At 31.7% G+C, this 22781-nt stretch overlaps 2 protein-coding genes across 10 annotated transcripts in view; one reads left to right on the top strand and one right to left on the bottom strand.

The window, feature by feature from the left end:
- LOC139491642 (uncharacterized protein DDB_G0284459-like) overlaps window positions 1–9674 on the bottom strand; it is a 31021-nt gene extending 21347 nt beyond the window's left edge. For 7 of the 9 annotated variants that reach the window (XM_071279420.1, XM_071279426.1, XM_071279422.1 and 4 more), the window contains exons 1-5: window positions 9558–9674; window positions 7259–7432; window positions 6074–6172; window positions 2679–2702; window positions 76–231 (exon numbers count right to left, since the gene is read on the bottom strand). In XM_071279420.1, coding sequence (XP_071135521.1) covers window positions 76–231; window positions 2679–2702; window positions 6074–6172; window positions 7259–7432; window positions 9558–9638 — 534 coding nt within the window. In that variant the 5' untranslated portion in view covers window positions 9639–9674. The remainder of the gene's footprint in view (window positions 1–75; window positions 232–2678; window positions 2703–6073; window positions 6173–7258; window positions 7433–9557) is intronic. The other 2 variants (XM_071279423.1, XM_071279429.1) reach the window with 1 other exon arrangement.
- A 6131-nt stretch (window positions 9675–15805) lies between these two features.
- Window positions 15806–18478, top strand: LOC139491641 (toll-like receptor 6). Its single transcript, XM_071279419.1, has one exon. The coding sequence runs from the start codon at window positions 15959–15961 to the stop codon at window positions 18089–18091; it is 2133 nt and encodes a 710-aa protein (XP_071135520.1). The 5' UTR covers window positions 15806–15958; the 3' UTR covers window positions 18092–18478.
- Window positions 18479–22781: the final 4303 nt, after the last annotated feature.

Below are 22781 nucleotides of genomic sequence, written 5' to 3'. Positions count from 1 at the left end.
AGCTATCAGAGCATAAAAAAAGTCAGCAAAACATGAGACATAATTTGGATAAGACTGCATTTTTTGTAAACCTACTTTTGTTTCTTCTTCCTCTTGTCGAGGTGTTCTTGGTGTCCTTGGTGTTTGTGATCGACTATCAGACTGTGTTTTAACTCTAAGTGCCAGACCAGAAACCTTTTTGGAGTAAAAATTTCCACCGTCTTCTTGATTTTCCATAATTTGTTGATATCGCTGAAAAATAATCATATTAAAAATCATTTCATAATAAATAGATGAATATACCTATGGTTTTGTCATTTGCATATATTTTGTTTTTCTTGATAATTTTGCAAAATTAGTATAATATTTTTCCCATATCCTTAGATAAAGACAGAACGTATCATAGAGAACAATCTTTTGCCATTTTGACGAGTAAAGAAAATGTCTTCAAATCATAAATAATGCAATTTTATTATTGACAATGTATTTATCTTTTTCTAAATGATGAATTAATAGCTTTTAGAAATTCAATTTTGTAGTTATTTAATTTTTATGGTAAGAAATCACTTGGCAGGAGTATTTACAACTTTTTATGGGGAATAATGCATCCTCATTTCTTTACTTGGCAAAATAATGGCTCTTCTCATACCTCATCTTTATCTTAACTTGTACACACACATATATATTACTGTTAGATTATCAAAATTATTGATAGTCTCATACTGCTAACAAAATTAATGACAATTTCCTAAGTTAATGAACAATAAAGATTGATGTTAAAACGGGAAAAACTTGTTGGTTAATAAAATAAAGGCATGTTGACAAAATATACAAATTATCATTTTTAAAAGTAAAGTTACCCTCAGAAATGCGAATAAAGCTAAACCTTAACCTTTGTGATCATTAAAATCATGCAAGAAATGTGCATTTAGACCAAGATTCAGCTAACGTGCATACATGTCTATGCTAAATGACATACAATTTTCTTTATATTTCTTGTTTATCTTTATATCAATTTTCATAAAATTCAATACTTCAAACACACATAAAACACTCAGCTTTCAGGAAAGTTCATAAAAAAGGTAAGAAAAGCACAAAACTTTAAAAATAAATGTTGAGCATGATTTGTATTTGTATGTGTCTTTGTATACTTCTTTCAAAATCAGAAAAACAAATACATAACAAAAAAATATCAATACTTGTTGTTCAATAAGAAATCTTTATGTCTGTTTTAAAATTTTTCTATACAATCTTTGAATCAGTTTAATGTGGTACCTAACACCTTGATTAATTTGGCTCGTTTGATTTTCAGAAAATTTTGACAAAATATTTACTTTGACCTTTTGACAAAAATGTAAAAATTTCAAAAAACTTGAACCAATCATTTTCTCAGAAAAATTTGGTTGGATATATAGCAGTTTGAAAAACACTTATTTTGATCATTGAGAAGCTTAATATTACCTTAACTATACAACATAATTAAAACGTTTAGCTGATATTACAGAGTTATCTCCCTGTAGTGGTAGGTACTACCTTAAACTGATTCTGAAATGTATTGTATGTGACTGAAGATGGATAAAGATTAAATCTTCTACGTTCTCTAAAAAATGATCTTGTTTACTTTTGTGTCTTCTTTTAACTTGTAATCTCTTCTTCAGCTTAGTTTGTGTCATTATGGATACAGTCACCAAACATGTACTCTCTTAAAGATTGAGGCATGAAAATGACCTTGAGATGTCATACAATATTATTTTTACTTTTCATTTAACTACATTTTTTACAAATTTGGCAGTCAGTAAAAATCAACCCCTAAATTTGACTAGTACATGTTTTAGGAATAACCATTAGATATACCACCAGACTAGCCATAGATGTTTAGGTTCATACAGTTAAAGCCAGGAATAGGGAGAGGGCTGTGTCAGTAGAACACCCCTTCCCATAAAATGATAAATATCATTAAACACTTAAAAACTTTAGATTCAGATTTAAGTTTGAATATACAGAGTATGATGCCCCTAAATAAAAAAAACCTTAGAGACGTTCAGTCTTTGTTTGTAGATAGGATTTGGTAAGTAGAGCTAAAACTAATGTGAGCTATCAATTTTTCACAATCAGAGCATACATGTAGATTAAAATTTCACATCACAATTACTTTCATTGATCACATTTTAGTGATACAATACAATTATCTTTCATGCTGAAAAAGCTTACTTTTTTAATTTATCATGCAGGTTATTTTTTTCTTTTATGAGAGTTTGGGTTATCACACTTTCTTTGAAGCTACTGGTTATTCACAAGTGAAAATATGTCAATTTGATGAGGCTTTCAGCTTAAACATTTCACTGTATTGATTAGGACATTGTCAATATTAATGTTAAGAATTTTTTGGGGTTGCAAATTTTCATTATTCTCTAGTTTTTCTAGAGTTGTATTATACGGATCAAATTCAGTTAACTCATTCAGCTGTAAATAACAACAAAAAATGAATAAGAAAAGTTTCTGATATGATGAAAGGTATAATAAGGCTTTGCTGACCAAAGTTTAAGACAAGAATAAAAGCAAAATTGCTCTTCACGAATAAGAAATAGAAAAAGTTGTAAAGATCCATGTTCAATTGGAAAATAAGCAAAATGTAATAAAAATCTTCACTTGTGATTCATGCAGTTTGTGTATGTAAAATCTGCTGTTAAATCTCCTACCTCAGATGATGACCGATAGACAATCTAAATTTATACATACATCACATTATAAATATAAAATCATATCACAAATAGACAATCTAAATTTATACATATATCACATTATAAATATAAAATCATATCACAAAATACTGTGATGGTTTCATAGTCATGCAAACTACAGTGCATAGACATAAATATATGATTATTTAATTAAGACTTTTCAATAAATATTTCAAGATTTATTTACATGACCAAACTGAAAAAATGATCTTAATTATTTCTAAGCCTCACATTTGACCATGATATTAAATCAGTTCACTAAAAATCAATCATTTGATCATGAGGACAAAATATGTAGTTATCAATTACATGTATATGAAGAGCCATTGTGTGATCAAATGTGACTTTACTTCTGCGAATGACATCAACCTCTAAGAATGATTGGCATTACATTTCTATAACATTTACCTGTACAAATTAAGTATATATAAATAGAAACTTCATTTAATTTTCAAAATATAAAATGCTGTTGTTATCTGGGCTCCATTTTCCTAACTATTGAATCAATATTCAATTTCTTAGGAATATTTACAATATATCATAAAGTGCTACTTCATTGTTGGTAAATGAAAATTGATGCTGATGAAAACAAGACTATAAGCATTAGAGAACCATCTCTTTGAGGAGATGTACAAGACGAAGTGCATCCACTTTGTTGCTTTTTGCTAGAAAAACCACAGTGCACTGGCAACATACTAAGCTAAGAAATGTAATGCTTAAAATAGAGACTAAATCTTGAGAGCACAGTTTCACTAAATCTTAGAACTTAGTTGCTGTAGATAGGATGTGTTCTATTGAACTGCAGTGAAGGTCAAAATATTTTCTGGTAAATGACAAATTTAAACATTTAAATGTAATGAAAGTGATGGTATTTATAATCTGTGCTTTAATTATTAAAAGTCCTTAATACATATCTGGAAATATGAATCAAGAATACAAAATTAAAGCAATGGATTTCCAATCAATTGGAGTCTAAAATAATGAACATTTTTCCCTTGGTTTGTACAGGATTTATGCAAAGATCAAAGATAAAGAATCAAATAATTAGAAGGTTTAACATTATATATACATTATATGGGTTGCTACTGACCCCATAAAAAGTTAGTAAAATGCATAGGGAGTGAGGCCAAAGGCCGAAGCTCCAATGAATTTTACTCACCCTCTATGGTTTATCGAATATATCACACACAGTACTTTCCTGCTGCGTTTTGTAGAAAAATAAACAATGAAATACAACAGCTGCAATAACTATTAAAATAGACGTGACGTCATGAACCTAATTTGAAATTTACTAACCCAGGTCCCCCTTCAGATCCATAGGGGGTCACCACATGATGGCTTAAACCAATTAATATATTATAATCAATGTCATAGTTATTGTATACTTTCAATTGAAATCTATAAATAATTTTGTTTTTACTTCATATTATATACATGTATAAAGATAGTAATGATCTACACTAATGAAGAATCAAATTACCTGGTCTGCAAGACACGAAAATTGCTTCAAACTTCAGACAATCAGTTGCACATAATTTTATGTACATTATGAAGAATTGTCAGATGCCAATTATACATCAGACATCTTTTCAAACATTTGATTGTCACACCTTAAAATTGCCCCTTATTATGATAAATGCCTTTATCTTGTTCTGATTTAGAAGAAATGTGCTAATTACTTTTTTAAATCTGAAAGATTATGGGTGTGTTCATTCTTTATACACCAATGTCAAATCCTCATCACTTCATTGGCTAAATATCAGGAGTATAAGAATTTCTTAACCAATGAGAGAATGCTTTGGTGCATAATTTTGATTTTTTTTTTATCTTGAATGCCTCAGATTCAGAATTGGTGAATCAATCAAGCAATGCAACCTTTGCCAAGTTTTATATTACCTTTCTTCTGTTCTGAAATATTTGTGTTACATCAAAGAATTATCTTTTTGATACAATTAAAAAACATTTTTTAGATGGCATAAAATCGTTTAATCTTCTCAACTAATAAACTGTTAAAACATTGACATATCAGAACTGACTTATTTGAAGAACTTTCTATTGTACAATATCTGAATATAAATGCATTATTTGCAGTAATAGCATGCAACGTACATTGTATATCAAGTGTTGCATGCCAGTTTCCATGCAGGAAATGTACAGGAAAAAAAGTGATCACAAAAATTAAAGAAGGGTCACCGATATATTCTCTGAAAAGAAATTTCTAACTAAACTGAACAGAAAAGATATTTCCTGGAACTTTATAAACAAAAACAAACAGATTTTTTTTTTAGAATAATTACAATTGCTGTATCCTATAAAAGAGAAATCTGAAAGCTACATACAATTTTGTACTAAGGAAATACTAATATACTGTTACTGTATCTACAGCTATAAAAGGTAAGAAGATACATGTAGCTGACAGTGTTCCAGATAGGATTTCAAAAGGGTAGGGAGCCAATGATGAAAAGGACACTTTATCACAATGATTGATATTTCAAAATGGGCATGTCAACATTGTCTTATGTAAACTGCAGGGGTTTCAGCTTGTAGTTTGAGGGGGTTTAGTCACTTTTATGCTAGATGAAAATCGACTTTATTTTGGGTAACAGCATTAACGGTACCAAGGACGTATATTTCTAGCCCAGCCTTCAATAGATTTTTTTTTATGCATGTTGGGTCTAAAGGTTAAGTTGTAATGCAGAGGGCAGCAGCTTTTTGTAGACTTATTTTTATGCTTGTCAGTTAAAATACTACACAGAAATCTGCAATACATGCAGGAAAAATACCTAAAATTGTCTCCAGGGGCCAAACTTTTTTCAAGGACCCAGTAGAATTTTAAGGCCCTACCAGGGTATTTTTACTACAGGTACATTCTTAATAGTCTTGAATGTTCTTATAAAGGCAATAATAGATGTTTGAAAAGCCTAATACATGTAGCTTGTTTCTGATTGTATATACATGTACAATGTATAAAGATATCTATTAGATTTCGATAAACAGAACAAGAACATGTAGATGTAAATCAATTAATTACTACAATATGAAAAGAAAATTGAGGAAATAATAAGAATTTTTGAAGGATGAATAGGAATAAAGTTATGTAAATTCAAAATTATTGCTTGCATTTATTATTGTGATTTTTTTGATTCATATAAAAAAATTTCAAAATGTGCATTTTTTGCAATAATAAAAAACATTGTAATAATTTCTCAATTAACAGTACTCTATGATTATTTTAACTAAATGATTTCCGTATCCAACTCCATAAAAAAAAAAACTAGGCTTTGGAAGAAATTGTATATATATACATTTGTAGTATATTACTGGTATTCACTAAAGTTTTGTCTTTTTCCTACCTCTTCCCTTTTCTTTTTTCTCTTTTCAGTATTTCCATCCATATCATGATCATTTTCTTTTTCAGATCTGATCTTTTTCTTTTTTCTTCTGCCTTTTTCCTGAAATATTAAAAATGTGTATCAATAATATACGTATACATGTATATATATAATAAGATAAACAAGAATGTGTCCCCAGTACACGGATGACCCATCCACAATATCATTTTCTGTGTTCAGTGAATCGTGAAGATTGGGAAAAATCTCTAATTTGGCATTAAAATTAGAAAGATCATATCATAGGGAACATGTGTACTAAGTTTCAAGTTGATTAGACTTGAACTTCATCAAAAACTACCTCGACCAAAAACTTTAACCTGAAATGGGACAGACAGATGCACAGACGGGCGGACGAACAGACAACGCACGAACAGACAGATGCACAGACCAGAAAACATAATGCCCATAAATGGGGCATAAAAAGTCAGAACCAATGACAACTCTACGACAGATTTGTTTCCATCAGATCACGAGTGATGGCAATACAAGGATGAAAACACATTCTGTATATATAATTTGACTAAGTTAACAATGTTAGATCTGTGAATTTGTGGAAGCAATGTTTTTGTCCTTCCCTGGCTGGAATTCGAACCTCATGCTACTAAGATATCTTGGCACCAAAATCGTCTTGCTCTATGCCCGACACGCTAGACAACTAAACCACCTAGGCTATTAATTACAGTCCTGTTATTTTCTTGATTACAAATTCAAAGAAATTAGCTATTGTATGTTGCATATTTAATTGAAAAGATTGTCATGATACTAGAGTGTTGTTGGTTATGGAAACATTTTTAACATAAGAATCTATCAAAGTATAAAACTCAAAACAAAACAGTAAACACCATCACTAAATTATGTCATTTACCACATGGTAAAAATTAAATTATTTAATGCCCAAAAAGGCGCAAGCCAGGGCTGACCGTGCAAGGGCTGTATAGCCAGTCAAGGTCGTTAAAAACTTCCATATATATAAACACCATCCATGACATTATTATGTTTAATACATCAAGTTGAGGGTATTTTGAATACATCCTATGTTCATTAAATTCATAAATGAGTAAGATGATGTATTCAAGTGAACACTTTGTTTCTTGTAATTGTAGAATCCTGGAAGTTCATGCATAATTCAGACATAAAATATATTACTTTTGTTTTATCATCTTCCATTCCATAATCAGTTAAGACAGATGGTAAGTTTGATTCTTTGTGAGTTCTGGCTGAGTATGCACTCCTGACTCTAGTCAGATCTATCCTCATGGACTGAGGTCGAGATGACTCTCCTTCTTTATCAGTGTCAGCGTCTGTGTCTTCATATTCATCCTGAAAAAGTCATTTTAATTATATCTTGTAACTTGCATCTTTTATATAAGCTTTGGATTTCAAATATTTTGGCCACGAGCATCACTGAAGAGACATGTATTGTCGAAATGCGCATCTGGTGCAACAAAATTGGTACCGTTAATTTTATTGCATATAAATGGGCACACTACATGTAGCTAAACATTATGTTAATTACACAATATACATGCTCTTGAAGGTACAAATTGCAAATGAAAATAACAAATTATAAGAGAACAGATTTTAATACACTGTTACAGCATAAAATTATCAATTTAATAAGAACTGTCAAGGAATAGTTTAATTAACAAATGGGAACACATACATGTAGAAAATATATAGCTCTTTCAATTCACTTATATGTTATGCTTTTCAAGTGTTCTGTTTCTATTGTTTATCAATATCTCTATCTAGTAAACTTTGGCAACAAAAGTTAACAATCTTTAGTCAGCAAGGTTTTTTATATAGGATAGCAATTGCCATTGACAGTAAAACCTTGTCTGACCCACAATCCCTCCCGTTAGGGGTTTAGTATCATATCATCATAACATACATTGTATATGAGAAGAACATAACTGATGTCATGCAAACAACTGGTTTTTAAATAAATGTGTTTAATTCCGATGCAAAGACCCTATAAATGTAAGTGAATCAATATTAAGGTAGATGGGGTGTCTAAATTATAATCCATAGAATTTTTTAATAATTTGCCAAAATGTAGTTTATATCATGCTTTAAACAAAAAAAATTGGGTCACTGGGCTTATTTTCACGCTTCAAGGTGTTCAAAAAGTAATTAATTCCACTACTTTTAAAGGCCTCATTTGAACAATTTATTATCAGGTTTTTGATTGTACCAAGTGTACTGGTAAGAAGAAAAGACAATTTAGTAGTTGAATAATGGCTTGAAGACGAAATAAATCTATATTTGTATAAAGGTGTTTTGTGTAGCTTCAGAAGCCAGTACATACATGTAGTTGGGACTTTCATTGTATTTGGTTCTGCTTGAAAAGGGGTAGCTATAAAATTTACGTTTGTTACAGATGATGTTTACTGAAAATGGAGTCAGTTGGAATGTTTGTGAATTAGTGATTTATTTTTTCAGAACCTCAATGTAAAATTTACGTCATACAATAATATGTTCAGTGGACTGTGAAAATGAGGGAAAATCTAAATCTAAAATTTTGCTTTGAAATTGAAAAGATCATATCATAGGGAATATGTATACTAAGTTTCAAGTTGATTGGACTTTAACTTCATCAAAAACTTCCTTGACCAAAAACTTTAACCTGAAGCAGAACAGACAGACGAACGCAGAGACTAGAAAACATAATGCCCATATATAAATGGTGCATAAAAATGTGCATGCAAGACTTATTTAGAACATGTATATATATATGTATTGGTTATTGTATGCATGCATTGGTTCAATTATACTTCAATAATCCTAATAAGAAAATAAAATTTCAGGAATCTCATTTCATATGACTCTAAAGATAATTTTATAAACTTGAATGGCTAAGTTTTACTCTGAAAGAATTTAGAAAATGGTCAGCAGTGACTAAATTAGCTGTATTTATTCAAGTTAAAAAAAATGTACATGCACAAATGTATAAGGATCATCATGCAGAAATCAGTCTTGCTGCAAACTGCATCACATATGAATTTTTACATTTGATATGGTAATACATGTAGTTTTGTTCTACAGACTGACTGGAATTTTAATGGCTAAAAACAGTCTGAACAATGACATACATCTGTAATACCTTACCCTGGCTACCCAGACTGGTACATTTTTATTTTCACCATTACAGCGTTAGGCGGTATACGTAGCAGACCAGTTCTGCTTCTCTTTCAAGTGCATGATTGTATACTTGCCAAGCAGATCATTAGCAAATACTAATTTTAAAATATTAGTCTTAACCGCGTCAGGGATCCAAATCACGACCTAGGACTCGAGGCGATCAAGCTATGAAGCTACAATGTATTGCTAACCAACGAGGTGCAAATTGATTCAATAAAAATAACTGCCTGCAAAAGATAACATTATGATTATGTGTTGCCATTCTATCAGTTCAAAAAGGGACCATTTTATTCTTAAAACATACTTCATTATTTTTCGATGATTTGTGATCTCCTTCGGGGGTTTTGATAGTAACTTGTCGAGGAGATTTATTTTCTTCCTCCATATTGTTGATGTTGTCTTGGTATCAACTTCGTTTCCGGTTCCTAATTTGATACTAAATTTGGTGATATGACGGAACGGAAGCAAGAAAATTCCGATTAATTTTGTGCACTCGTTCTTAATAAATAATAACTGAAGCGATAAGCGATTACGATGAACCAGGTCTTGAATTAACATTACACACGTAATATTAGTACTTTTCGTAAGTTTAATTGTCATTAAATTGACAGGGAAAAGGGGGAGGGCATAATTATCTGTGACATATACAAGAGATCTCAAATTCTAACTGGATTTTCAAACTATTTGAATCCTTAGACTTGAAAAAACGTTTTAGTTGATGAAAAAGTATATATGTATTTAGAAATATGAATGTGACAGGAAATTAACTATTAAGGTGGTATGGGAGTCTAAAATAAAAATGATAGAATTTGTTCATACTTTGCCAAAACGTTGTATCTATTGATACATGTTGAAAAATATAATAAAAATGATAGGTCACCGCGCATTTTCTCAAGCTACAGGACGGGACAAAATGACACATTTTGTATGGATTATGTATACAGGAAAAACACCATTTTGTGATTAGAAACTAAACAAAATGATAGAATTGTTAAATACTTCAGGAAAATATAGCTTTCAGACACTGCTTTTAGAATGTCAAAAGAAAAGATATGGTCACCGTACGTTTTTTCCGGCTAAAATACAAAATAATGATACAGAATCCTTCAGAAAATGCACTTTTTTAGTTACCTCCCCTTAAAATGCCAATTAAAATAAAAAAAAAAAAAACAACCAAAAATAATTAACATTTGCAAAAATATCAATATTTAGAAGTTATATTCTTATAAATTGGTACTTTTAAAGGAAAATGCACATTAAACATCTGCATTCCTGCATCAAATTTTGCTAACTTGATGGAAAATCTGGACCTTTGATTCTCTGTTTTTTACAATCCAAGATGGAGGAAGACACCTTAAAATTAATAGTCGCACAGCGAGGTATGAGCTTACGAGAAGGAAAAACGACTAGATACAAATGTCTCTGCAAAAACCTATGATGTCTGAGATAGTGACAATTATTTGGAGAGAAGATTAAAATTGTGAAGTCCTCCATATAAATTTCTGCTGATCATTGGATAAATATAAAATAAATAAAAAATCGTGACACTGAATATTTCAGTTGCAGGGCCGTAAATTAAATAGAGGCATGTAGGCAGTTGCCTCCTATTGTGGGCTGACAAAAAAAATGGAGAAAAAAAACACTGGAAAGAAAAAATTGGTTAAAATCATGCATTATTTTTATAGCACTGGTTGTAAGTTAAAACAAAAAGGTGGTTAATCATAATGGCATGCAGGTGTGTTCAATATTTAGATCTGAACGGTCGGTACCCAACTCAACTCCTTTGCACACATAAAAGTTTCCCACCAAATACTACTGCATCTGCATACATAGAAGTGACAATGTTGGCAATATTGAATGCATAGAAGTGCTAAAGAGATGGGATTCGTCCCGAGTCAGAAAAAATCACCTTAGCATTTGACAAAGCCAGAATAAAACGTTTTGGTGTATACAAACATTGCTACGTTTTAATAATTTGAACTTGATGGATAAAGTTATGAGTTATTGAGTATGCATTTTCATTTTAAGGTTTGACAATTGTGTCTTTGAAACGAAGTCAAAATTCGTTCGATTTGGACAACCAAATAAGCCGGATTAACAAAAAAAAAATTACCAACTTCAGGGGGCTTTCATTTTAAGTCTTTGCAAATTTTCCCCAAAACTAAAGTAAAAGTAGCTTGTAAAGAGTCATAAAGCAGGATAAAGCGAAAACAAATCTTACTCTACCGGGACACGTACTATAACTCTGGTTTATAACTATTTTTAATATATTCCCAGGCGCATATTTATTGAAATGTAACAAAAAATTAACAAGTCGTGTATTCTTGGAAGGTACATTGCATACAAGGAAAAGGCCCGAAAAAATATCCTTTTCTGCATAAAATGGGTCCAATTTTTTTTACAGGGCAGGTAATTTACGGCCCTGCAGTTGTAAGCTACCAAAAATAATTAGTGTATAACTATTCAAACTGGAAAACCAACGGTCTAATCCATATACAAAAATCAAGAAGCAAGAAACACTCATGAACCATGGCCACATCAACCGTGAACTTCAGATTCCTGACTTAGGACAGATGAACTTGAACAATTGCAGCGGGTTTTAATGTTTTAATGGTACTAAACCTTCTCCCTTATCCGAAACAATAGTATAATATCACACCATAGAAAGACACACTTTAAAATATCAATTAAAATGGCAATGTGAATCAAGTGCTTTTTCTAAAATTAATTTTGAACTTTATCGTGCGTTATTTTCTGTACCTTATATTTTGCGCTAATGTAAAAAAAATGTAAACAAAAACAAAAACAAAAACCAACATTCATCAATAAATTCATATAAAACGAGGTGTTCACTATAATTATATGCAGCACCACGTGAGACATAAATATATAGTTAAATGACGCTAGTATACTCTGCATTTTTAGTATGGAAAGCCCCCTCCCTTTACGAAGCAAGCCATCAAATCAAGGACAAATTTAATATTTTACACTGTAAATATTAGCAATAAGTTTTATAAATTATCCATGCAGAAGACATCTAATTTATTTTTTGTCGTGACTTGCAATACTGGGAAAGGATAACAGCTGTTTGTTTTAAAAACTCTGCCATAAATGGACCATTTAGATATATCTGGATTGCATGATCATGTTCATATAAAATGTCTTCAGGTGAACTACAACTTCAATTTTCAATGTGTGTATTACACAAGCAAGCAACAAAAGCAAGGCACGTGGTTTAATACATCAAAACCGAGGATTCAAAATGAAGTAAGTCAGTCAAAATATTGAGATTAATAACAACCATTAACACGATTAAGCGCATGATTTTTTTAAATTTTGTAAAAATCATAGTAAAGAAAGAAAGAAAATAAACAAACTAATCAGAAATAACAGTAATTTATTCAATTATATAATAGCGTGAGAAAGAAAACGTTAGGCTTCCTGCTTATTTTATGCGGCTAACTATCAACTTTTTGTTTGCATTCCAATGTACATGCATCAAACAAGCTGAGCCTCGTCAGCAGTTGTTATTATAGGATTAAACGCCTTTTAAAGGAATTTATTGGTGTATAAACTCGACCAATTCACTCACAAACAAATAAAAGTCCGAAGGGCATATATTTTTCCACACTCGTTACCTCTATCACACGTAAATTGTATATTCATGTCATTGAATAGGCTTCTAATATGACGTCCTTATTACGCTTTGTAAACAAAGCCGTGTTATAATGAAAACAAAATATGTTTGACACATGCGCACGAACTTACTGTGTATACTAACGTTATTTCCATCGTTATCCTTTAAAATATATACATTTAAGTAGCTAACATAAACTTTTATTATATATTTTTATAAACAACATATATTTACCCTGATATAGTTTTTAAACTTATCAAATATGAAATGTAATACACAGAGTGACTCCTCAAGGAGGAAACGGGAAAAGCCAAACATTTTTACGGTATTTTCGTACGCTTTCCGACCTATAAAAATACTGTATTTGTCTTATTAGAATCGAAATAATTCCTTCATGTCATGCTCTATGCTCATTTTAACACTCAGTGTAAAATATCGACAAATATAATGCCTACCCATGTTAAAATGAGCATAGAGCATGACATGAAGGAATTATTTAACAGGACACAGGCATGAAAATACGTAACTTCGTTTCGTGTGTATTTTAGTCAAGAGGCAATCTAATTAACTGTCGAGTTGACCTCTAACGTCATCCGATTACCATATTTATACAAGCGATGTAAACAAAAATATAGATATGAATAGATTTAAAAGCAAACTCGTGCAGTTGGACTTTGTCTATGTCTATTTGATTTCATATAATAGATGAAAAATAAATGTTAATCACCGTGTTTACCTGTATAAGAAAGAGTTTTTGTGGATCGAATCAGTCATAACCCGCCGCAATTTTGCGCCTGTCCCAAATCAGGAGCCTCTGGCCTTTGTTAGTCTTGTATGATTTTTAATTTTAGTTTCTTGTGTATAATTCGGAGTTTAGTATGACGTCCATTATCACTGAACTAGTATACATATTTTTTAGGGGCCAGCTGAAGGACGCCTACAGGTGCGGGAGTTTCTCGCTACATTGAAGACCAATTGGTTGCCTTCGGCTGTTTTCTGCTCTATGGTGGGGTTGTTGTCGCTTTGACACATTCCCCCATTCCCCATTTCCTTAATCAATTTTAATCAAATGATTTACCTTTGTTTCACTTTCAATGTTGACATTCTTATGGGGTTATATTGAAGTTCACATGAATACAGGTTCAATGAGGTCGAATTATTCCCTTTCAAGTGATAAAATATGTATTCAATGAATCTTTGCGGATGCTACCACTTGTTTCGTTTTTCCCCCGTTTCTGCTGATAATAAATGTCCGCAATGAAAAGCCGGTAGTAATGAAAGTGGCATTAAACACCAAAAAAAAAAGCAATGCAATAAATCAGGGTTTATTTTAGACGTGTCCTACATCGTATTTTGGTTTGGCAAACAAGAACATGTTGAAAGGATTTTAAATTGTCTGAAAGCAATGTTTTGCAACAGATACATGTTACTCTCTTCTTGTATTTTGACTGATATATTTGTCGCTGGACATGAAGCAGATTCACTGATGATTAAAAGTTCTTCTTGAATGCCTTGTAGAATCTGTTAACTGGAATTTCAATTTAACTAAAGCAATGTTTTGCAACACATACATATTACTATCTTTTTGAAATATGACTATTATATTTGTCGCTGGACATGCAGCAGCTACATCAAATACAAATAATGCATCAATGCCTTGTAGAATTGATTCATTCGTTGAAAAACATATTGCTTATGTCAGTTATATGCTTGATAAACACAAGCATATGACTAAGAAGGGTAAGAAGACTTAAGAGAAAGGAAAAAGGGTTAAACACTAAACATAGGGCCTGCGTTTATAGGTCTTTGTGTCCACATATATATGGTGTGGAGACCTTTCAATCTTAACCTTGCATTTAAAGTTTTAATTTTATAATGGTAAAGTATGTTCATTGTGTAACTTTAAAACGACACCTTCATATATATAGAATCTTTTTTCTTACTACGAAAGGGTGTGGTTTATGTCCAAGAATTGCGAAATTTTTGAGAATGTATTGCACAGTCATTATTTGGACGCAACATTCTGTAGCTAAGTAGACACGTCGTTGGAAAGCACAACTGTGCGACAGTGGCTGTGTCTGTAAAGATTCTATATGCGAAAATTCAATAGCGTTACGTCCCTGCTAAACTGAAGAGTGTAGGTTTCAGCTCTGGAGATCCCAGTGAAGACATTTTTTTATTTTCTTTGCAAACACACATTTAAGATTTACAGCTACTATTGAAAATAAAACAAAAGTTTAAGTCTGTAGTACATCTTGACACGAACTCGTGTGCTTACTTGTTTATAATAATTGTTTATAATAATGACATGAAATAAAGTCATTAGACACATGCATGTGAAAAGTCGCACTACTATTAAATCTACGATTCATTAATTATTGAATTTCTCCTTTATTACTGCACATTTAGCGATAAAACTTTGTGAATATATATATTATGTCATTATGAACATATTTAAACCATAAGAAAAAAATCGCGAATTTTCCCTTTAAACGATTTATTATCACCTTGATAGAATTAACCTATGCATGGTCAGTGATGTGTTTAAGCCATTGTTGAAGTATTGCATGTTCACCAACATTTAAATACTTTTTTATTGCATGTATTATTCCTATCCATTTAAATATAACATTTAAACATTATATTTTCAAAAAAACGGAATTGATACATATCAATTCTGATGTATCAAATTCGAAATCGATGAAGCTCTAAAGTAAAGACGGAACAAGTAATATGACTTTGTTTTTATTCCTCTCATTTATCAATCTTTACAAAACCGTCCTCCATTACAATAAACATCTGACTCCGCCTTTTGAATATAGAACAGACCTATTGAACTATAATGTTGATGACTGTTTGGAAAATCCACGGCTCTAGTTACAATCGTGATAAAACTTCCAGTTGCAAAAAGGACCTTAAGCAACCATTTAAATAGTCAGCATACTTGTGTTTTACACTTCTATGGGTATAAACATGACAATGAAACTTTGTGTGTATATCTTAAACCCGGAATATATAGTTTAACAGTATTCTTATCGCTGCAGCTGAACATTGATTACAGTCTAACAATGATTTGGTGTGTCTTTTCTATTATTTTAATTGTTCAATCAATAGAAAACACGAAGTTTGAGACATGGGAAAAGTGGATTCCGCCATTTGTTAGAAAAACTGATCTACTTTGCCCGACCGATATTTGTACGATAGGTTGGACACTAAATGTTACATCGAAAGATCGTTGCTGCACTTGTTTGGCTAAACCGTCTTGGAAATTTAACCCATGGATTTATGATTTAGTTTTGAAGTATACGCGAAGAGGGGGTATAGCTCAACTCATAGGGGAAACAACAGTAAATTCAAGATTGGTACATAACAATGGATTTTTATCACATTTACCATACAATTTATGCAATTTCGTGAATATCTTAGAAATAGAAATCACTTACAATGAAATTTCATCGATTGGGAATATATCATGCTTACAGATGCTCGATAAGCTTGATTTGAGTCATAATTCCATTGAGTCAATTGGGAATAGCACGTTTAAGCATTTACCTTTATTAAGAGAATTACGTTTGACTCATAATGGAATAAAAACCGTAGAACCATATACTCTGGCGGGAACAACGATAGCTATTTATTGGGTCGATTTATCCTGGAACAATATGACGAAACTTGATATAAGTAATGTGTTCTCAGAATATTATTTCTGTCGGTATGATTTCTCTTCAAACAAAATTGTACAAATGGTAAATGAACAAAATTTTCGTTTTGATGTCAACAAAAATTATAAGGGAGGATTCCTTAATTTGGATTCAAATGATATGACACAATGGTTTGACTTCAAAGATCTAGGAATACAAGATATAAAAATTTTAGGAAAAGTCTGGCAATTCCGATTATCTTTGCAAAATTTGAAATGGACTTGTGATTGCCGAATGGAACCGTTCTATGAACTTTCACAAGATGCGTTAAAAAGAATCTGGCGTGATTACTTAAATGTTACATGTTGGGATCCACCTGAATATCGGGGACTATCGATTATAGACCATTTTTTGAAAGGGGACAAACTTGATTTGCTAATTTGTAATAAAACGTCTGCTGATAAATGTCCGAGAAAGTGTCACTGTTTTTATCAACCGAAAAACAGAAGAACTGTGGTCAATTGTACTAGTGTTGGATTAACTGCATTGCCAAAGCTTGTTCCGGAAGGAGATAACTTGACTTTGCTATTCGATGGTAACAATATAGAGTTTTTAGAACATCGACAATATTTCAACAGATCGTCTGTCATTAGCATATCAAATAATAAACTAAATAGCATAGCAAGCAATGCCATTGGATCTATAGGCAGTAACACAGTTCTTGATTTGTCTGGTAACGGTATACATGAGTTGCCTCGAGATATTCAATCGTTTGATCCCTGTATAATGAAATTGGGAATTATAAAAATATCTTGCAGTTGTGATGATCATTGGCTTGTAAACTGGGTGAAAAACAAGCGTGCAGAAAAATGCAAAAATATCACTGAAATTATCTGTTTTATCGACGATGGGTATGTTTCAACTATTGGTTTAGATTTAGGAAAATACTGCAATGATGACTCTAATTTGACATTTTTTAACATCTTATTTGGATTAATAATTGCTCTGCTCTTAGGACTTTGTGGTTTAATGTATACATTCCGCTACGAATTGTTTATTTTAAAGAGAAAGTTTGTCAATCAGAAATCTTCGAACATATACCCATTACTAAAATACGATGTTTTCTTATCTTTTGATGACAATGACACTGAACTGCGTTTTTGGGTAATGAAAACATTGGATTCCTACTTGCAAGGCGCATGTTATAAGACTTTCATACCGTGTAGAGATGGTAACATCGGGGAAGTCAGAGAAGAAGCTATGATTGATAATATAAATGTTTGTAAAAACTATATAGTCATACTCTGTGACAAATATCACACTGAAGATACGTTTTGGACAACCATTGAATGGAAGTACATTTGGCATAACTTTAAACAAAATAAGGAAAGACAAATCATACTTATAAATTACCATCAGTTAGAGTCGTCAGAGGTCCGTGAAATTAAACTCAAAGCTTTTATACGAGTTGGTACAGACATTGACTTTTCAAACAGGAAGCATACTTTGTTACAGGACATTCAAGATAGATTAGGTTCCCCAATTCTTACAACCAATTGATTTTTTTGGGGTTAAAATACGATTTTTAAAGAAAAAATCGCTTCTTTTGCTAAAAATTTTTGGTAAGAAAATAATACTCTGCAAATAAATTGGGCAATTTTTTACCTTTGTCTAGTGTTTCTAATTTCATTCTTTATTGAAAATACATTATATTGTTTCTTTTTTTTTTATGACTAGTATACATTTCGCAAAATATGTATTTACTAGCCCAACGCGGTTAAATGTGACGTATTAAAAATACATGTTAAGAATAATTAAATGCTAAATACACAAACAGATCATAGTTTAACTAATAAATTTGAAAAACTTGAACACTAACACGTATGTAGGCAAATGTACTGTACATTAATATGTAAATTAAAGAATAAATCCTATTTTTTTGGCAAATTCTTGAAACAATTTTTTGAGAGGGGAGACTTTTGAATGTAGATATCGCTGAAATTTTCACAGACTCACTGTTTACAATGGGTCAGATTTGTTTTCAGATGTCGTTGAGATCAATCTTTTTTGTTAGACATATTAAAGAATAAGTTAGTCCGAATTTATACCTCCTTCTTGTTGAAAACGGAAATGAAAGAGTAGTGAAAGTTACTAATGGAAAATTCAAACTCATAATTAGTCGAACAGAAACAACGCCATGTCAAAAAAAGGAAAAATGACAAACAACAGCATACAAAACACAACATAGAAAACAAGGAACAAGTTAGTGGAAAGAGTAGCATAGCTGGTTCTCTTGGAAAACCGATTGTTTGTTGAAAAAACACGTCCTTCAAACATAGCAAAAATATCAAAGTTTGTATGCCCCTTCTACGATAGTAGAGGGGCATTATGTTTTCTGGTATGTGCGTCCATTTGTCCGTTCGTCCATCCGTCATACCGTTCGTCCGTCCGTCTGTTCGCTCGTTCGGCTGTCCCGCTCCAGGTTAAAGTTTTTTGTCGAGGTAGTTTTTGATGAAGTTGAAGTCCAATCAACCTGAAACTTAGTATACATGTTCCTTATAATATGATATTTCTAATTGTAATGCTAAATTAGAGTTCTGACCCCCAATTTCACGGTCCACTGAACATATAAAATGATAGTGCGAGTGGGGCATCCGTGTACTGGGGACACATTCTTGTTTGTTTTACTATCCACATCTGACGTAAGCCACCTCTAGGATATGTAATTGCATATAACATTTGAAGTTAGGCTTTGATCATTGATAAAATTGGTGTTTACAATTAAGAAAGAGGTATAATATATGTAAGAGGTGATTATTAAGGACCTTTTGGCCAAACCTGATAAATGCATTAATCTAAATGATGTCGAACCCTTTTGTGGAACGATTCTTATATTGTGCCAAAAAAACACGTTAAATTGTATGATTTTGATTTGTTTTCTAGTTTTTAGAATAATCTAGTAAAGACCTTGTCAAAAACCAAAAGATGATCATATGTCATGTGATCAGGTTGTACAAACATAATAAGTCGTCTTAAGATCAGTTACGTATTTAAGGGCCTCGTTTAAAAAATACAAGTCTATAATATTCAACATTATGGTTATTTTAATTTCGTTTATGCAATGTGGCTTATACAATATGTTCGTTTTAAATAGTACGATTTAAAGGGATATTTCATAATAAAATCAACAAAAAATGTAACATTAGAATATTTATACGACATTTAGTTCACATGCATGTATTTTTGACAGGTATTTGATAACGATTAAGGAAAATACGGTAGTCTCCATGAAATGACATTGCCGAATGTGAATTCTATAAGGTACTGTGTGCATCCCATCAGATTATAAGTACTGATGTCGTTAATAATCTTAATCTGCGTGATAAAGTGTTCATTATTTGTCTTGGTATATCTTAAAATTTTACTCTTTATAAATATAACACGATCTGATATGAGGGCCTATGAGACAACTCTATCTCCAAGTCATAATTTGTAGTGGTAAACCATTACACGTCAAATCACGGCCCTCAACACGGTACCTGAGCTCGCACAGAACAGCATGCTGTAAAGGGTTCCCAAATAACTAGTGTAAAACAATCCAAACAGGAAATCAACGGTCCAATCTTAATGTGATTGGTTAACTGCGAGTGATGTTTTTTTTTATATGCAATGAAATGTTATGTGACATTTTTTCTTTAATACTGGACAGGATAAAACTGTACTCATTCCAAGTATTTATTCAAACAAAAATGAATTCTGTACAATTTTGTGAAAAGTACAAATTTAACAAAGACGTATAGAGAAAATCTATGGTGGTATTACATCTAATCTAAATTGTGATTCGTAGTGCAAAAAGTCAAAATTAAAACAATTACGAACTACGAGGAACATTCAAAACGGTTTAAGTCCATAACAAATATGTCGAAATCGAAATCTAAAATACCTCAAATGAATGACTTAAAACTGTCATATTTTCTGACTTCCTGGCAATTCATCTTAGCCAATCCACTTCGAATATTTAAGTCTCATTATGATACCACATCCTCTTATTTGTATACTTACATGTCTCCATGATTTTCAAGTGATATTAGTATATGTTTTACAGCATAACAGTATAAAGACATGTTCATCAAGAAAAAAAACATACAAAAATGTGAAGTTAAAGCTTACGTCGATGGTGGTTAGGTATCTCATTTAGAATCCTACAACATCTCTGCATTTCCATAGTAGTCAATTAATCTTTATAAGTGTTAAAATCAAACTCATTTATACAAGTGTGAAAGAAGATGTAGCAAGTGTAAACGCAAAAGAGATAGCAACCAAACGATAACAGTAAGCAACAAACAACCTTCGACAATATACAAGTATGCATAAAATACAACAACATCATGCTTGAATGAACCTATAAGAGATATATAGAAAAATTAGAATGTGTGGTATATCTGCCAATGATACATCTCTCAAATAGTGACCAACTTACATAAAAGTAAACAAACATAGGTCTTAGTACGGACGTCAACATGAGCAAAACCCATGCTGCAATGTAAGTTTATAAAAGTCAACAAAATGACAACTGAATAACAATGCAAACGAGAAGAATAACGGCCTAATTTATGTACAAAATAATAAATGAAAAGCAGATATGATACACAGCACCAAACCACTGAATAACAGGCACCTCACTTGGGACACATCGTTTGCTGACGTCAAACCCGCTCCTATAACCAGAGACAGTGACGTAACAGCACGAGATAAGATCAAGCTATAAGTCTCAGTTGAAAAGGGCTTAACTCATCATGATCGATACAAAGCACATAAAACACTAACAAAAATATATAGACTGAAAGTACAGAAAAGAGAGGAATCGAGGTTTCTGAAATTTCATAACAACTAATTAGAATCTAACTTGGAATGAAGACAAATAATTTTCTTATTTGGTATCACCATTGTTCATTTAATATTGTTCATTACTGTTTCATTTTGTACACAATCAAGGTTGAGACTGTGAATGGATAACTGAAGTTCAGTACATTGATTACTTGATTGTTTGTTTTTGCTGAAAATAAGACGAAACTTTCTAAGGGGATTAGAAAACTGAAATTTTACTTTCTAAAGATATTTGGATGTCTTAAAATTTAAATGAAGAGGTAAAGCCATTGCAATTCCCCTGTTCTTGTTTTATTCACTTGGTAAAAAAAAAAGAGTTGTCAAATTCTACTAGCAAATAAATTCCAGCAGATATGTGCAATATATGAAAATGTGCACTTCGTGTTTAAAGCACAAATTTAAAAAAAAAAAAATCAATCTATACTCTCTAATTTTAGATATGTAGGCAAGCTAGAAAAATCAACTTTTTTAATTTTCTTTCAGAAAGTTTAGTTTTAACCTATGACAACTGATGTTTTAATTCGATCAGAATCACACAAGATGGTTATCAGTCTTATTTGATAATGTCGAAGCAGCAATAGGTGGAGTTTGGTCCACTTCCGGTCGCAACATTGTGTCTTATTGAAAGGCATCCAGAGTTTCTAATGAAGACGAGTCTAAAAAAAAGGAAGAGACACTATGATAAGTCATGGTGTCGCATTGGATTAATTAATCAGCTACATTAGCATTAGTATTTAAGATGTCAGACCTTACAACGGTTTATTCTGGTCGAATTAGGAATCTAGGAGTTGACATTGAAGGCAGAGTGCACAGTACAAGATTAAAGAATTGACTTCTTGAGTATTCCCTGATATTCAGGCATAGGTAGAGAGCTTATTTGCTTTCAAGGATTATATAGAACCCGTTCTTTAGAGAACATGGGATGATGACCTTGACTCAAACACATGCAGATTTATAAGAAGTAAAAATAATTAAAGATAAGGGCTGTTAATGTCGAAACCAATATTTTGCCATTTATCAGCCGATTCATTATTCTAATGTATGATCGAAAAAATATATCAGAGAAGGTAAATGATGCAGGAAAATATCTTTTCGCTCGAAAAGGCAGGTCCATTGAAAGTATTCCACCAACGCAATTAGCCCTTTTCCAGCACACCAAACGTTCTATCTATCTATCAATGTGTATGGGCCTCAACTAGAAACCACAATGTCCTGCCCTCCCATGCACTGCCTTGTGATGGTGATTGTGAATGACAAGTCTCTCAATATGTTAATTTGACAAAAGAACCATAGTAATATCAGATCTTCAAATTTGTTTTATTGAACATCTTGGACATTATTGCTGTAAAACATGCATTTTTGT

Source organism: Mytilus edulis, chromosome 10 (genome assembly GCF_963676685.1).
Source record: "Mytilus edulis chromosome 10, xbMytEdul2.2, whole genome shotgun sequence".
NCBI lineage: Eukaryota > Metazoa > Mollusca > Bivalvia > Mytilida > Mytilidae > Mytilus > Mytilus edulis.
Note: the sequence above shows the minus strand (reverse complement) of the source record. Positions and strands in the feature narration are given on the sequence as shown.